At 39.3% G+C, this 18,818-nt stretch overlaps 1 protein-coding gene across 13 annotated transcripts in view; it reads right to left on the minus strand.

Annotated features, from left to right (window-relative positions):
- SYNRG (synergin gamma) overlaps positions 1–18,818 on the minus strand; it is a 58,012-nt gene that overhangs the window by 39,059 nt on the left and 135 nt on the right. For 5 of the 13 annotated variants that reach the window (XM_079798074.1, XM_079798075.1, XM_079798065.1 and 2 more), the window contains exons 2-7: positions 14,466–14,506; positions 10,622–10,743; positions 4,405–4,535; positions 3,368–3,473; positions 2,762–2,873; positions 362–661 (exon numbers count right to left, since the gene is read on the minus strand). In XM_079798074.1, the coding sequence (XP_079654200.1) occupies positions 362–661; positions 2,762–2,873; positions 3,368–3,473; positions 4,405–4,535; positions 10,622–10,743; positions 14,466–14,506 (812 nt within the window). Of the gene's footprint in view, positions 1–361; positions 662–2,761; positions 2,874–3,367; positions 3,474–4,404; positions 4,536–10,621; positions 10,744–14,465; positions 14,507–16,588; positions 18,741–18,818 lie in introns of those variants that run through there. The other 8 variants (XM_079798066.1, XM_079798068.1, XM_079798069.1 and 5 more) reach the window with 5 other exon arrangements.

The following is an 18,818-nucleotide window of genomic DNA, read 5'->3' on the forward strand; positions in this document are numbered from 1 at the left end:
AAGAAACTGAACTAGAGAGAGCACTTTCTAAAGCAGCTTTCCATGGCTCATTACTCTGGAAAATGATATTAGTGATTTTCCCAAATAAAAGTAATCTTATGAAGAAATCGGTTTGTTTTTAAAATTCTAAGGTGGTTTAAATAGTGCCTAATTTAAGAGCAAAAGTTTTAAATCACTTTTTTGGAAAGTGAGGCCCCCAGAATTAAAAAATCTAGATTCTTATTTTGATGAATTTCAATAGTACTCATATATTCAGGTACATGTTCCTTTGCCAACATCACTGTATTATTCAACTTAGGTAAGAGAAAGAAATAAAGCCTAGATTATCTTAAAAATACTTTCTTAATATGCTAAGAGTTACCTGCTCTCTGTACATTGTATGAGGCTGAAGCAGTAGAGAAATAAGGCATTTGTCCAGGGACACCATGTAAGGCAAAAGACACTGGAATCTGACCTGGAGGGAGAGGCTGTGCTCCAGCCTTCTGTGCATGCAACTGGCCAAGTGGGGTGGTGGGATGGAAAGACTGAAAAGGCTGGGAAGTGGAAGAAGGCCCACATGTGGGAACTTCAACAGGCCCCTGCATAAAGTCACTGAATTCTTCTTCATCAAGAAAGGCAGGTGATGGGGAGACAGTTTTAGAATGAGATGATGTGGGATAATCTGCAAAATGGAAAATGGTAACGAAACACACAGAAATGAAAATCAAAAGGGAGAAAGAAATTAAGATGTAGTACAATTCCAAAAGAATATACTGAAACATGAATAGTACAGGTGAACAAGAAATAACATGTAATTAAACAGTCAAATGGAATTTTACAATGAATGCAAAACACTTTGATGTCAATTAATACACATTTTTTTGTGTTTTATTAAAAAGAGGTTTATAGCTATTTTACATTTGACTCAAAAAGAGAAAAATATAAAATTCAAAATTTATTTCCTTGTTTTATTAAGTTAGTACTAATTCCCCCCCCCCCCCCCCCGTGTCCACTAATAATTTACATCAAAGTGGTGACTACTTTTGAAACTCAAGTGATCTGTTTATCTGGATAATATGCTTTCAAACTAATATATACCAGAAATATGAAAACCTACCAAATGCTGCTGAACACATTTTGGGCAGATATAGACTCTAACTAAAAGTCATTATGTCAGTAAGAAACAATGTATGATACATACTTATAATTTTTGATATAGCAGGTCTAACCCATACATTTTGTATAGTTCACATTTCAATAAAGTTACCATGTGAAGAATCCTATAAATAAAAGGCTAATATGCAAATCAACTAAATGGTGAAATGACAGGTCACTATGAGGCGCACTGACCACCAGGGGGAAGACCCTCAATGCAGGAACTGCCCCCTGGTCGTCAATACACTGCCACAGGAGGAGCCAGTAGCTGGGCTCATGGCTGGCGAGTGCAGCTGTGTTGGCGGGAGTCTCTCCCGCCTCCGAGGCAGTGCTAAGGACATCCCCCGAGGGCTCCCAGACTGCGAGAGGGCGCTGGCCAGGCTGAGGGACCCCCCCACAAGGGCATGAATTTCATGAACCAGACCTCTAGTGAAAATTATGAAAGACAACAAGAACATTAAACACATTGCCAAAGTGATATTTTCTTGTGAAAAGCCTCAAAACTGGGACACCATAAAGTGCTAAGTCAAACAACTCAATAGTCAATTTAAGAAAGGAAACCTTGACTGAGGACTATATTTTTTTTAGCTCTAAAGAATACAGACATCATTATGACTTTTTACTGTTAAATGTGAGAATCACTCTAATAATAAACCTTCTCTAACAGGGACTACATTTAATATGAGGCTCATTAACAATATTATTATTGCCATATTTTTAACTACTTTGAATTGCTTTAACATTTACTGAAGTCTTATGTCACAAAGGTCAGTCTTTTTTTTATTTTATTTTATTTTTTTAAAGGTCAGTTTTTTTTAATAATGGTTACTGACAATGTGAATTTAAGGTCTCAATTTGGGTTCTCAGATCAGTACTGGTGGACAACTATCCCTTTATCCTGCTCTAAATAGGCACTTTTTTGCTTATCTGATGATAAATGATAATAAAAACTACAAAAAATATTAAAGAAACTAAAATTTCATGAGGAGCATTATTAAATCCATGACTTTTTAAAAAGAAGGCATGTAAAGTTTTCTAAGGTTAATCACACTGAATAAAATCCAAACTAGCTCATAAAAAGCAAAATTATTTTAAAATAATGAGAAAACAATAAACTTACTTTATTACATTTGCTTTGAGTGAATGCATTTTACTAATGTTAACATACTCATATACACAGAAGATTTACAAGTAAAGTTGTCATACTGAAAGAGAGGGGGTTTTTCCTCCTAAGATTGTTATCCAGATCAGAACGCTTAATCCAGTCGTCGGCAAACTGCGGCTCGTGAGCCACATGCATCTCTTTGGCCCCTTGAGTGTGGCTCTTCCACAAAATACCACGTGCAGGTGCGGACATACACTGCGATTGAAACTTCGTGGCCCATGCGCAGAAGTCAGTTTTCGGCTCTCAAAAGAAATTTAAATCATTTTACTGTTGATATTTGGCTCTGTTGACTAATGAGTTTGCTGACCACTGGCTTAACCTATTGTAAATTTTAAGACATCCAAATCTGTACTTAGCTTGAAGGAAGAGTTCAACATTAGCTCTTCACACACATGTAATGGCCAATAAAACACAGGGACTATAAGTCACCTTCCAAAAAAAGAACACTTTAAATTAAAATACCTGGTTTCTTAGGGTGCGATGCTGGAGTAGGGTGCATCTTAGCATCTCTGGAAAACCCATCTAAGTTTCCTTTTATAGCTTCCAAAGCATCATCTCTACTCTTCTCTCCTGTCTAAGAGATAATAAATATATGTATATTTCTTTGCTCATCTCTCACTTCATCCTAAATACTCCCAAAGTTAAAAAGAAGTACAGATATTAGTCTGTTTCCAATATTTTTATCACATACTTCTGATACGAAATTCTCCAAGTCAGAAAAAGATTGATAAGTGTATAAAACAAAGATATAAAACAATACTCTAAATTAAAAGGCCCATTTATAAATATCTTATGATTCAGTTGTTATGTTATATTAATATATTAATATTCTGTATTAATGCTTCACTAGTGGTAGTAAAAAAGACTGAGAAAACTGGCTGGTATCTCATTTCCCTCAACTATATATGTCTTTACAGAAGAAAAATCCTTCACTTTTGGACTCTGATAAACAAAAATGAATCAACCACAGCCTCAGGTTGGGCTGCTACCTGGCAAAATTCACTGAGTAAGAAGAAGCACATGCAGGCTGTGTGTGTGTTGTGATGGAGGGGTGGCAGAATATATTACCTTGGGTTTCACACTACTCAGAAGTCTGAGTTTTTGCTTCTGCTCTTCAAACTGGCGCCTTTTTCTTTCTTCTTCTAAGAGCTTTTGCTGCTGTTCAAATCGTTTTCTGAAGGAAAAACATTCTAGTTAAAGAACCAGCTTCAGGGATTATCACCTGTGTTAATATTTATATTTCTACTAATATCATCTTACATTTCTAGAACTAAAAATTTCTCTAATGTTATCTCATTTTCTTTTGACAATCCTATTTCCCCACTGTATTAATTTCAAAATATGAGTTTAAAAAATTATTTACCTAACTTTAGACATGAATTTATTTCTTCTTTAATTTGCAAGGGGAGGACAATCTGTGTGTGTGTGTGTGTGTGTGTGTGTGTGTGTGTGTGTGTGTGTGTTTTGTTAATCCTCACCCAAGGATATTTTTCCACTGATTTTTAGGGAGAGTGGAAGAGAGAGGGAAAGACATAGAGAAACACATTGATTGACTGCCTCTTGCAGGAGCCCTGACCTTGGTTGCAGGGCCAGGGAGGAGCCTGCAACCAAGGTACGTGCCCTTGACCAGAATTGAACCCGGGACCCTTTGGTCCACAGGCCGACGCTCATTCATGGAGCCAAACTTTTGCATTCAAAAGCAATTAAAAAACAAACAAACAGGGAGATAGACAAAATAAAAACAGTTTTTGCTTGGCATATAAAGAAGAAACTTCCACTTGAGAAGGCATGTCATATGGGAGAAAAAGCAATTGTCTGAGAATCAGTTCTACATTTGGGTCCAGGTTCTGTTAGTAACTGTGTAGCCTTGACTCACAAGTGGCTTCATTTCTCTGGACCTCACTTTTCCTAGATGTAAAATAAGAGGGTTGAGTTAGAGAATCATTAAGGTCCCTTCTGGCTTTAAAGTTAAAATAAAAGTATTTTAAAGAATTTTAAAGGCAACGTGACTATTTCGGCTTCAAATCTGCATTAGAGAACATTTGAAATGCTTAAAATAACTGCTATCATGTATTTTTTTATCCTTGAATCCTGAGGTCCCTTACTGTTGCTCTTCGGCAAACTGCTTCTGCATATCTGGAGTGTACTGTGGGCCTGGAGGACGCATTCCCAGGAATGGCGCTTGTCCCAGGTAAGGCATTCCTGCTGCTGGCATTGGTCCCATTGGTATCCCTGCCTACAAGAAAAGGACAAAGGCTCAAAAAAACAATTTTGCCTTTTAATTATTACAAAGAAAAACTGTAATTTCCATAATTTCTTTCATGACATATTAAATTCCCTTTAATATTTCACCCTCTTCATTTCCTTCACTGCCCTAGAGGTGACCACTGCTAATAGTCTGAGGGTGTGAAGGGGTGTGTGTGTATGTAAAACATTTTAGGCTGTATGTGTATGGCACACACACACACAAGTTATATTCTGGTAAGCTCACTGATCTATACTCTTTGAGAAGTATTTATTTCCATCAACAGATAAGAGCTTGTTAATAGTAGTTACTCCACAAATGAGATTAAACATGTTTTTCCAATGTGTTTGAATAATAAATTTTTAAAAAATATTTTTATTGATTTGTAGAGAGACAGGGAGAGGGAGAAAGAAAAATATTGATGTGAGAATGAAACATTGATCAGCTGTCTCCTGCACACCCCCTAGTGGGGTTTTCCTTATATATGTCTATGGTTGGTTGGGGATACTGTGTTTCTCAGGAGAAAATGTAAGATTTGAATAAATTTCTCCTTTAAGCAGCTTCCAAGCAGTATAATACCTCCAACAAGATTAAAAGTTAAAGAAAAAGATTGTGGCTTCTTTATTTTAGAATCATTAATTCTAAGCTCCTAATACCCAGGGACATTATTTGGAGAATATAAAATACTAGAGGCCTGGTGCACAAAATTTGTGCACGGGGGTGGGGTGGGGTCCCTCAGCCCGGCCTGCACCCTCTCACAATCCGGGACTGCTGGCTCCTAACCACTCACCTGCCTGCCTGCCCGATCACCCCTAACCCCTCTGCCTGCTGGCCTTATTGCCCCTAACTGCCTCCCCTGCCAGCCTGATCTCCCCTAACCGCCCTCCCCTGCCAGCCTGATTGCCCCTAACCGCCTCTGCCTTGGCCCCCGCCACTGTGGCTTTGTCCAGAAGGAGGACAGGACAACCAGAAGATGTCCGGTCAACCTGGTCTAATTAGCATATTACCCTTTTATTAGTATAGATCAGTGATGGGCAACCTTTTGAGCTTGGTGTGTCAAACTTCGCCAAAAAACTGAGCATAACTCGGGTAGTGTGTCACTTTGAGGAAAAAACATTATTTCGCAAATGTTTCATCCTCGGCATGCAGCCGCCTCAGTGGCTGCGTGTCATCAGAAATGGCTACGTGTGTCAGTGCTGACACGCATGTCATAGGTTCGCCATCACTGGTATAGATGATAATTTACTTTTTTATATTGTGTACTACATGTTAGAGATACTTATCTATTTTGGTTGTTTCAAACTCTTTAAAAACATTTTTCATATAATTATGTAAGTCATAAAACAATGTTTAGGATTAAAATCAGTAACTTAAAAATTGTATCAGCTGTTATTAAGATTCAGCAGTAAGCTTACTAAATCTTAGTTAAAAGACATTGTGTCTATTGTAGATTGTGTCTAGTCATTTGCTGCCATTACTCTAAGGATTACACATCATTGTGTGGGCATGCACTCCTTCTGACCACATTACTTTGGTGAGCAGAAGTGATTGAAAGTGCTATCTCTGAGAGAAAGCTTTAAAAGACATTACAGGGTTCGGCTCTCTTTTCCCTATGCCAGGAGTCTGGAATGTCCTAGGTCAGTGGTTGGCAAACTCATTAGTCAACAGAGCCAAATATCAACAGTACAATGATTGAAATTTCTTTTAAGAGCCAAATTTTTTAAACTTAAACTTCTTCTAATGCCACTTCTTCAAAATGGACTCGCTCAGGCCATGGTATTTTGTGGAAGAGCCACACTCAAGGGGCCAAAGAGCCGCATGTGGCTCGCGAGCCGCAGTTTGCCGACCCCGGTCCTAGGTAAAGGTCCCAGGATGAAGAGATAACATGGATCTGAGTCAACCCATAAAGGATACCAAGTGAGAAATAAACCTGTTTTTGTAAGTCACTGAGATTTTGAGATTGTTGTTTCTACAACATAACCTACTGAAAACTGAGTAACATGAATTTAAGACCTACAAAAGCTCAATTTGTTCTTATTTTCTTCCCAATGGAGATGAATAAAGAATGATTCTGGAAATTTTCCTAAATCTTTATATACAACAGAGTTTTATTTGCTTAAATGACCGCAACATGACAATAATTGCAACTTAAATTCTAATTGTAAGCCAAGCTGGTGTGGGTCAGTGGTTGAGTGTGGACCCATGAACCAGGAGGTCACAGTTTGAATCCTGGTCAGGGCACATGCTAATAAGTGCTTTATCTAATTCCTTCAATCCTTTCTACACGATACTGACAAGGTATTATTACATCCCTGTTGAACAGGTAAATGGCAAAGCTGGGATCTGAACTTCAGTCTGTCTGACACCAAAACCCATGTTGTTGTTTTAATATATTTTTATTGATTTCAGAGAGAAAGAGAGAGGGAGAGAGATAGAAACATCAATGATAAGAGAGAATCATTTGTCGGTTGCCTCCTGAATGCACCCTACTGGGGATCGAACCCACAACCCAGGCTTTACCCTGATCAGGAATCGAACTATGACCTTCTGGTTCATAGGTTGACACTCAACCACTAAGCCACACCAGCTGGGCCCATATTGTTGTTTTTTTAAAATATATTTTTATTGATTTCAGAGAGGAAGGTAGAGGAAAGAGAGAGAGAGAAACATCAATGATGAGAGAGAACCATTGATTGGCTGCCTCCTCTCCCCCTCCTCCCCCCCCCCCCACCTGGGGACCGAGCCAGCAACCCCGAGCATGTGCCCTTGACCGGAATCGAACCTGGGACCTTCCAGTCCGCAGGCCAACGTTCTATCCACTGAGCCAAATTGGTCAGGGCCATGTTGTTGTTTTTTTAATCCACCTGGCCCACTTCTGTGGCTACTCCTCTTCAATCTCCTGTGAAGGCAACTCACTCCCTTAAATTGATGGACTGATCAACTGATTTTAATGTTTTTTTAAATTTTACTTTGTAATTACAGTTGACATTCAATATTATTTTATAGGTGTATAGCACATATTGGTTAGACAATCATATACTTTACATAACGTTCCCCCCAGTATTTCCAATACCCACCTGGTACCATACGCAGTTATTACAATAATTACTATATTCCCTATGCTATACTTTACATCCTAATAAGTATTTTGTAACTACCAATTTGTATTTCTCAATCCCTTAACCTTTTCCACCCAACCCCCCAATTCCTACTCCTCTGGCAACCATCACTGTATCTATGAATTTGTTTCAATTTTGCTTATTTTATTCTCTTTTTTAAAATATATTTTATTGATTTTTTTACAGAGAGGAAGGGAGAAGGATAGAGAGCCAGAAACATCGATGAGAGAGAAACATCGATCAGCTGCCTCCTGCACACCCCCCACTGGGGATGTGCCCGCAACCAAGGTACATGCCCTTGACCGGAATCGAACCTGGGACCTTTCAGTCCGCAGGCCGATGCTCTATCCACTGAGCCAAACCGGTTTCGGCTGTTTATTTTATTCTTTAGATTCCACATATAAGTGGCATTTGTCTCCCTCTCTTGTATTTAAATGTTGAAATCCTGAAGGCTCTATCCTGGATTACTTTTTCCATCTATAGTGTTCTTGGATGTTCCAATTCACCCCTATATCATCAATTACCTTCTATGGATGGATAACTCTCAAGGCCTGGTGTGGATTTGTGCACTGGTGGGGTCCCTCGGCCTGGCCTGCGCCCTCTTGCAATCTGGGACACCTCAGGGGATGTCGGAGAGCCGGTTTCGGCCCAATCCTCACAGGCCAGGCCAAGGGGCCCCACCGATGCATGAATCTGTGCATTGGGCCGGTTTCAGCCGGATCCCCGCAGGCCAGGCTGAGAGACCCCACCGGTGCATGGATTCGTGCACCAGGCCTCTAGTATGCATATAAGATCTTTGGTTCATCTCTTTCTGCCCCCCCGCTCCCCTCTGAGATTCATCAGTCTATTCCATGTTTCCATGCCTGTGGTTTCCGCTCCTGTGTTGAGCGTCTGCCCCCTAGTAGTCAGTGCGTGTCATAGCTACCGGCCAGTTGGCTGGTCACTTAGGCTTTTATATGCAGACAGTCATCGGGTTACGTCGAACTCGACGTATGTCGTTTCGTGGTTACGTCGTTTCGTGGTTACGTCGCCATCTCCCATTTATTTATTAAAAAAAAAAGTTTCGTCATTTCGACGTATGTACATATGTGCTTTATTTTTATTTTATTTTATTGATTTTTTACAGAGAGGAAGGGAGATAAAGAGTTAGAAATATCGATGAGAGAGAAACATCGATCAGCTGCCTCCTGCACACCCCCTACTGGGGATGTTCCCGCAACCAAAGTACATGCCCTTGACCAGAATCGAACCTGGGACCCTTCAGTCCACAGGCCGATGCTCTATCCACCGAGCCAAACCAGCCAGGCTGCTTTATGTTTTTTATTATTTCTTTTCCACAAGTAAAGGTCAGGAATTGTTATATTTCTTCTAAATTTTTTTTACTGTTTCACTTCATTACTGCTGTGTATGTGCTCCATGTGAGTGACGTAGGTGCTTATGTAGGTGGGTTCCGACTTACAGTGAAAATCACATTTCGTCACGCCGTAGGAACGGATCTTCGAAGTAACCCGAGGACCTACTGTATATAGACTAGAGGCCCAGTGCACAAAATTCATGCATGGCGGGGGGTCCCTCAGCCCAGCCTGCACCCTCTCCAATCTGGGACCCCTCGGGGTATGTCCGACTGCCAGTTTAGGCCTGAACCCTGCAGGATCAGGCCTAAACTGACAGTCAGCCATCCCTCTCACAATCCCGGACCACTGGCTCCTAACCGCACACCTGCCTGCCTGCCTGCCTGCCTGATCGCCCCTAACCACTCTTCCTGCCTGCCTGATGCCCCTAACTGCTCCCCTGCCTGCCTGATCATCCCTAACCACTCTGCCTGCCTGATCGCCCCTAACCACTCTGCCTTGCCTGATCACCCCTACCACCTCTGCCTGCCTGCCTGATCGCCCCAACCTCTCTGCCTGCCTGCCTGATGCCCCTAACTGCTCCCTGCCAGCTTGATCGACCCTAACTGTTCTCCCCTGCCGGCCTGATTGCCCCTAACAGCCTCTGCCTCAGCCCCTGCCACCATGGCTTTGTCCGGAAGGACATCCAAAGACATCCAGTCTATCCAGTCTAATTAGCATGTTATCCTTTTATTAGTATAGAAGATGACACCATCAGTTAGTTGTTCATGTAGAAAATGATAAATCAGTTTGAAACCATCTTCTCCTTTATTCTCAACATCCAAACACTCAGAAAGTCCTATTGATTTTATTTCCTAAATTGTGCTCAAAAACATCCATGTCTCCATCTCTCTGCTACCACCCTAATTAAAGCCAACATCTCAACTACTCTCAGGACATCAATCACTCTTTTAGGGTTTCTCCTTATATCCATTTTTGCTCTTCTGCCTCCAGTCATTCTTCAATCAGCAGTCAGAATGATCTTTTTGAAATACAAATCCTACTGTATCATTCCACTGCTTTAACCTATTGACTCCCTAATGATCTTAAGGGAGAATTTGATGTACTACATGGCTAAGTACAAGCTTATTGAGGACTTAGGTTCAAATTCTGGCTGACTATATTCTGTGAGCATCCTCACAAAGCTTTGGTCTCATCAGAAAAATGGAGATATCACTTCTTTAAAAAGTTATGGGGTTTACATGAGAAAATTTAATACAAAGAAGGCTCTGAGTCTTCCAAACAATGACACAGTTTCTTCCATGAAAACAGTGCTACTACTTCTAACAATGCTACTTCATGGCATCAGGTTCCTGAGTTTTTCAAGGTATCATTCTGAATTTCTTCTAAGCTAGTAATCATAGAGAAGTCAGCAGATTTTCCTTAAATGATTTATCTTTTATTTTTTTCTCTCTTATGAACATAACTTTGTTTTATTTTGAAGGAAGCCACCTAACATGTAGACTACACTTATTTCTAAATATAACGTTAAAGTCCTAGTATGTAGCGCTTAGCATGTAGACACATAACAATAATTTTGTAAACAATCAGCTAAAGAGGCAAATACCTGCATAGCAATAGGTCCCTGGGATATTTGAGAGTTGTAGTTCATTCCTATCATGCCTTGCATATTAGGCTGCATGACAGAGACCATAGGAAATCCTTGTTGCTGCATTGGCAACAGACCTGCTGGGAAAAAAACATAAAGTTATCATTAAAGTCAATGTGTTCTCAAGTTTATTTTCTTAAAACCATAAGTACCTAAAGGACTGGTTACTTGGGAGGTGACACGGCAAGTGAAAAAGTATAGGCTCTAGAGTGAGACAAACTTAAGGGTGAATTCCAACTCTACCATTTACTTAGCTATGTGATCTTTGGCAAGTTCTAAAACTTCACCTGTAAAAGGAAGATAATACTTCTCATACTTAAAAAATTAAAAGTATGACCTAACTGAAGTTTATTCATAAAAACCACTGCAGCTTCCTTCTTGGTCTCTTGGAACACCTCCTCTAGGGAAAGCCACTGCTACATCATGAGAACATTCAAGCAAGCCCCAGAGAGAATCCAAGTGGCAAGGAACTGAAACTTCTTGCCAAAGGGCAGCAAAGATTTGCCATCTATGTGAGTGAGCCATCTTGGAAACAGATCTTCCAGCCCCATGAAACCTTTAGATGACTACAGCCTTAGCTAACATCTTTACTGCAATCACTTTAGTCCTGTACCAAAACCACCCTGTAAAACCACTCCCACATAGCTGACCAACAAATAGTGTAAAATAATAAAATGTTTATTTTTTAAAGTTTTGGGTTAATTCTTAATGCAGCAGCATATAACTAATGCAATAGTGGTTAAGAGCATGAACTTTGGATGCCAACTAGAACTGTCACTGGCTAGCTTTGGCATCTTGCTTAACTTCTATGCCTCAGTTACTCATCTGTAAAACTGTTTAATACCTAATATGCTTGAAGAAATGATATTCCTCTACTCTTTCCTGACATTAATAGTTAATATAACATTTACCATAAAACAGCCACCAGCATGTAAAGTAAATAATGGAATGGCAGTAAAACTATCATGAAAGTATGACTTAAGAGTATAGTATCTCCCAAACTTTTCCAATGAAGATACCTCCCATTGGGGATTTAATAAATACTAAATGCCCACCATATTTTAGACACAGTTCTAGTTATATAACAGTGAATAAAACAAAATCCCTACATACCCTGAACACAAATTTCAATCTAATTTTGCATTTTTAAAAATATATGTTTTTAATCCTCATTCAAGGATATTTTTTTCATTGATTTTTTGAGAGAGAGAGAGTGGAGGAAGGGAGGAGGGGAGAGAGAGGGAAACAAATATCCATGTGAGAGAGTCACATTGATTGGTTGCCTCCTGCATGTACCCCAACAGGGGCCGGGGATCGAACCTGCAACCAAGTACTCTATACTGGGAATTGAAACCAGGACCCTTTGGTCCACAGGCTGATGCTCTAACTACTGAGAAAACCAGCCAGGGTTAATTTTGCATTTTATCACATATTACATCCATGTTGGTTCTACTGTAAGGAGCTTTTAATCAAATTTTGATTTAAAAATATTAAAGGTCTAGTAAAGCATACCATGCTTATCTTGTGTGTTCTGTGAACCTTCAAAGTTATTTATACATAGTTTAATTTCAGGAGCATGAACATCCACACTTGTAGGTAACATTTATTAGTGGCAAGCTATTCATTTATTCATTCAATTATTTATTCAAGTATTTGAGGGCCAACTCCATGTCAGGCACCATTCTAAGCACACAGCAATGAACAAAACCAGATCTTTGCCCTCATGGAATGGACACTGTAATTGGGGGAGATAGATAATAAAATATAAGTACATGTCTAGTGTTAAGAGATAGGACAATAAATGAAGCAGGGTAAAAGGGGAAAGGGAGAGTGAGGAAAAGGAATGGTTGCTGTTTCATAGCCAGAATAGGTTTCACTAAAAGGGTGGCATATAAGCAAGGACTTGACAAAAGTAAGGGAGCAAGTTATGTGGATATTTGGGAAGAGTATTCCAGAAAAAGGAATTCCAAATGCAAAGGTCCTAAGATGTCTTGGAGAATTAGAATGTACAGACTGAATAAAACCATAGTAAGATATTTTTCCTCTTATCCCTTTAGACCTAAAGTTTTATTTAATTAATTTTATTTAATTATTGAATGGGTAACTCAGGTATTTGGTACAACATTTAAAGGTATACAGGAATACACAATGAAAAATAAGACTAATTTCTCTCCTGTCTCCTGTTCACCTACTCATGATCTTATGGCTACTCTTATTGTCAGTTTCTTGTATATGCTTTCATAAATAGTCCAGGCATAAACTAAAGCCTTAAAATGATCAAGTCCATTCTAACATATTCTATAAAAAGAAAAAAAATCTCTAAAACAGTCCTAAATTTCGGAAGAAAAAAATATCAAGATACCTTTTGGAATCTCTTCTTGTCCTGTACCTTTGCTCCATATATAGGTTTTTACTTAGAAGTTTATAAAAATGAAAAATGAGCTATGATAATGAACACATATTTATAATGCCTTCTTAAAGAACAAAATATCTCAAACCATTTAATAATCTGGGGCATATCTAAGCACAGATAGCTTGAATAATGCATAAGTGTGAGCACAATGAAAAGAATACAAATGACCTTTGGAAAATTTTACCTGAAACTCAACCTCCATCACTGATTACAAATGGAGACAAAGTCAGTATGAGCCACTGACCACCTCTTTATCATTCATCTCTAACAATGACCTAGGAGTCTGTTTCTCTAGCAAGACTTTCATAACCAATCAACACTGGCATGTGAGAAGGGCCGGTTTTCAGAAGCAGCTTGGTGTATGGCGAGGAGGAGGGCACAGTGGAATGGGAAAAGTGAGCAGAAAGAGAAGGGCAGACTTACTCTTCCTTCAATGTTGTGGCCCAGTGTCAAAGTAGCATGAGTCAAGATTATATCCCTTCACTATTGTTTCTTTGAAGTAAAAGCTTATAATTGATATTGGTGGCCCCTTGTCTGAAACTAGGAAAAATAAAGAAATTGCTAGGAATAAAACCGAGACTAAAAATAGTTAAAAATGGCAGTCCAGAGATGGAAGACGCTGACGTCGCCTTGCCATACTAGCAGTCAGCAGCTGTGCGTCCCTGCAGGTTGCCCAGGACCAAACCAGAAAGGGTCGGACCTGCATTACCACCATTTGTCCACCATCCTGAACTGTAATATCATTGCTGACATGTACACATAAGGAACTGTTTGACATTGAAATTGGGACTCAAAAGAACTGTTGGCCCAGAAAGAAACTCACTACAGACTGATTCATTTGTCTCTCAGCATAAAAATAAATAAAATAAAAATAGTTAAAAATAAATCAGAATATGTGATTTCTTATGTACATGATTATAATGACTAAATTAATATAGAGAAAATATGGTAGGATAAAATAACTGAAGAGGTTCCCTTATTCATTCAACAAACTTCTACAGAGACCCTATTATTTCTATCAGCATGCGGGTGCTGGGTGCTGGATATGCTAATGAGACAAGGCAGGCACAGACCCTGCCCTATGCAGCTAAAACCATCTAGCAGAAAAATTAATAGAAGGAAAAATATGTCATTTAGAGACTTCTTTGATACTCGTGTTCTGAAAGTCTCCATCTCTGAGGTTAAATAATAATCTGTTAATATAATGTTTAAATAAGTTTGGGATAAATGAGGAATGATTCTTAGTATTCCCCAAATTACATAATCTTTGAGAAATTTTAAGAGTAGCTTAAACTATAAGTTTAAACAAAACTTCTTTACCCACTTAAGTCCCAAGCTGAGAAACATAATAGTGAAAAATAAAAGTTCCAAACGTAACCTTTCACTTACCTTGAGGGGGTCTCATTCCACCTGCTACTGGAAACATGAAGCTGAAAACAGAACAAAAATACATTGGGATCTTCATACGTAGAAAGAGCAGAACATGAAGCAAAGATCTGAGCCTGAGCGACTGCAAGGGTGCTGATGCTGTTTACTAAAAACAGCAATCCAATTGAATAGGTTTGGAGAGAAGGGTGGTAGGAGTGTGGCCCTGAGGAGCAATCTAGCAGGCAATCAGAAAAGTAGCTCAAGCTCAGGAGAAGGGTCGAGCTAGGCTCTTTTAAATAAAGGTTAAAAAAAAACTGAGCTGTAGTTGTGGATGAAATAGCAAGGGAATGTGCACACATAGTAAGAAGGCAACAAAGGACAATGCTGAAGAATTTTTACAGTGACAAGTGAGTAGGGAATGGTCACTGAGAATTAAGGAAGTTGGTTATAACTGAGAGTTTAACTGAAGAACAACCACATTTCAGAAAGAAGGAAATAGTTACTAGTGTCTAATGCTGTAGAAAGGCTTATCAGAATGAGGATTAATAAATAAAGATCACTGCTTTTGAAAATGGTGATCTTTGAGTGGACAGTTTTAAGAGGAAGAAACTGCAGGGAGAAAGATTTTGAATACTGTACAAAAGATATACTTAGTAACTTATAAAACAAGGTTTTAGAGGGAATGGTATTAACCTAGCGAGGTAGCAAAAGGGATCTGCTTTGAAACGGAAGAGGGACTTCTTAGACTGGAGAAAAAGAAAACGGGACAAATTAAGGAAGAAAAACTGAGTGAGAAATGCTTTCAATTTGGGAGTCAAGGATCTGAAGGAGATTTCAGGATCGTCTTTACAGAGTCTAGTGAAATCCAGGAATTGTATGCCAAATTTATGAGTCCTTGCATTTTTCTACTGCATAACACCCCTCTATCCAGGAAAAAGGCTAAAAACCAAACTTTGGAGTCTTTTAGCTCGAGAATATATTTATTTTTAAATTTAATTCTAAGATGGTTTACAAAGTTCTAGTTGAACATCTATCTGGCAAAGGATCTGAACCACTAGCAATTTCTACAGCTGACAAGCAGGCCTGCACCCAAGGAGAGTGAGCAGCTTTTCTGAACTGCACACAAGATATATTAGCTAAGTAATGTGTTAACTGGACACAATGTTTAAACTGCAAGTTGAAATTTGGTAGTACTCAATTTTTTAAAAAGTTACTTATAGACTAAGATTTATAAATGTAGGAACAATATATTTAAATAATCAACCTTTTGAGACTTTTCAAAATCAGTCTTAAAGATTACAATTACCAATATGGTTTAGTGGTTAAATAAAAACAGGAAACCCCGCTCTACCATAAAGTGACTGTGAAGTTCTATGCAATTCCCCCACCCCCACTTCACCACCCTGTCCTGTTTCCTCTGTCAAATGAGGACAGAGAACTGCAAGTTTCCCAAGGTCCCAATTAGACAAGAATAGATGGATAGATGTAGAAAGATTACTTCAAAAACATAAACAAATAAAAACTAAATTAAAAGCATTACTGATAAACATGACTTACTTCAGTAATTACTTAGCAACTCAATGTTGCTATGTATCATTTGTATGACTCTGAAATGTTTAGACTACTACCATCAGCATGCTTCAAGACTGGTTAGACAAGCAGGTAAGACATTGATAAGGCAGAAAAGTTTGGCAAACACTGGGCATCAATATGACCAACAATTTTATTTCAAAGGTAAAATCACTATTTATTACTGATGTGCTAGTGTGAAAGCAGAACTGTCACGTTCATTCTTCTTGCCTACTTCATTCATTCTTCCTTTTCAGTTATCTTTGTTACTAATCCAAATCAGCCTTTACTTCTCAGGCCTGGAATCCTATGAGACTTAATGGCTCTCCCCACCTCCACCTCCACCTCCACCTCCAGTAGCTCATAAAGCACAGCCGAGGCGCATCTTCCTAAAGGACCATTTAAGAACCACTCCTAAGGTTAAAGCTATGCAATGATTCCCCCTTAAATTGAATTTCCTTTGCTTATACGCAAGGACTGCTCCAAGTTTGGCATTTTTTTTCAGCTTTATCTTCCCCACTCAGTGCCACATCTGGCCTACCTACTGTTCCCTAGTGTTCACTAGGCATCCCCACCTTTATGACAATCTCTTGACCGCTTCCTCCAAATGAGGCCCAGGTGAAATACTGCCTCTTCTTTGCCTTCTATAGCTTGAATCTGAAAATATTTACAGAATGTTTTTCTATGTGCTAGAAACAGTGGACAATGAAAAGATGAGAAAGCCTTTAAAGGAACTTATAAAAGAGCAGGGGGAAAACTGACAAAGTTACAAATGATATCCTAAAAGGATACAGACTATTCAAGATCTTCCAACTCCTTTTATGTAGTATTTGACTTTAAAAAAAATTATACTTCTCACCTCTGGGGTAAAATTTGCCCTTTATACAAATATACCATTTATTCTACAGTAGCCCATTCAGGATACCAATAAAAAGTAGGCTAATATTAATAAAGTTGGAAAATGCCATTGCTTTTTGCATTGTTTCTTAGAACAGGGACAAGTATCTAAGAAATACTATAAATTACACTTCATGAATTTTCTTTATTAAAATTATTTTCCCTTAAAATATATTTAGGCTACCATAATGTTAGCTTCCTCACAAAATAAGCTCAAGCCCTCATCACTACTCTCTAAAAATCATAGTGTTGTTTCTTCATTGAGCATACAGCTTCTCAGAAAGTTTCCAATATATGTAACACTTTCCATACATTATTCAAGGTAAGGAGCATTTTAACCACTTTCTCTCCTACATATCCTCTAGAGTTTCAAAATGCATATGTTACTACAACCAAATTTCTATCACAATTCAGGCCATATTTATTTTTAACATCTGTGTTCATGGACGAGTGATGTTAAAATACTATTAACTAAGGTGACTGATCCACTCAACTTTCTGCACCTGAGATCCTCCCCACCCAAAAAAGTGAAAAAACAAACAACAACGAAACACACCAAAAAAAAACAAACACCAAAAAATTAAAAACCTGGACTTAGAATATCCAATTACTTTAAGTTTACATTTCCCCAGAATGTGGAGCCATAATTAATCATACACTTGATCAAATTAATGCCACTCAAGAACGTTTTAGAAACTGTCATCACATATAAAGATACAGAGATTATTACATATTTGTCTTCTCCAGCCAGGAACTGACTTATATAGAATATTCACGAAAAACTCTTGTGAAACAATGGAAATTAGAAAACAAAAAAGAAAGAAATTTTAAATCTAAGTGAAAGATGTGTAGAGGAAATAAAAAATGGGGCTGCACACCGGTGGTTTATTGAACAGAGGCTGATCTCTCTTTTTAGCAAATACATTAAGCACCTGCAGGAGGCAGTACCTTTAAAGACTTGAACACTTTTGTAGTGTTCATGACTCCAAAATTAAAACACTGCATATTAAAAAATTGATGCTTTGTTTTCCAAAGATAACTTAGATAAAAAGCTAATTTTACCTCCAAATGTGGACGCGGTATGTGTTTGCTAACAAAACAGAATCGGACTAGGTCATTATAGAAGTTAAGACTTTCCGGAGTAAAATTTTCCCCTTAAATGATGACCTTGTCCAGTTGCAAATTGTTCATCTTCCTTATAGTTCTGGGTCTGAGATCCACAAGCAATGATTAGCTGAAAGATGACAGAGGGCAATTTGTTTAAGGGCTAAGTGAAAGTCTGGAAGCTTTGTTCTAATAACTGCGTAACCACTGTTTAACCGTAATTTTAAAAAATAAGGAATCAAGTCTTAAGAATTACACCTGCAAGAGCTCTATTGACTCACTGAAAGGTCTCCCGAGTCTCGCGTGTTAGGAAATAAAACCAGAGCCATGTAAAGGGGGAAAGAACAGCACCACACACACAGCTTGGCAACAATTGTTCGGCTTCGTGCCCAGGTTCCCCGGAGCCTTCCCCACAGCAGCCCTGGTCCAGCCCGGGGGAAGGGAGGTCTCCGGGCGCCTGAGCCAGCCAGGGCGAGGAGCGAGGCGGCGTTGGGTTCCTCTTTGACGCAGCCCAGGCCGATGCCACCCCCGTCGAGCGGCCCCTCACCTTCTCCGCCTCTCCGCCCCGCACTGGGGCGCCCGCTCGCTTCCCGCTGGGCCCCAGGAGCAGGTGCCCCTGAGCCTGGAAGACAGGAGTCGGGCGCCCAAGCTCCATCCACCCCCTTCGGCCTAGGAGCCCGGACGACCCTGCCCCCGTTGCCGGTTTCAAAGCAAAAGGGGCCGGAGCGGGCGAAAACCGCCATAACCGCCGTAGACCCGAGGCTGTGGCTGCGGGCGGGTCCACGCCCAGCTTTTCACACTCAC

Source organism: Cnephaeus nilssonii (assembly GCF_951640355.1).
Source record: "Cnephaeus nilssonii genome assembly, chromosome: 19".
NCBI lineage: Eukaryota > Metazoa > Chordata > Mammalia > Chiroptera > Vespertilionidae > Cnephaeus > Cnephaeus nilssonii.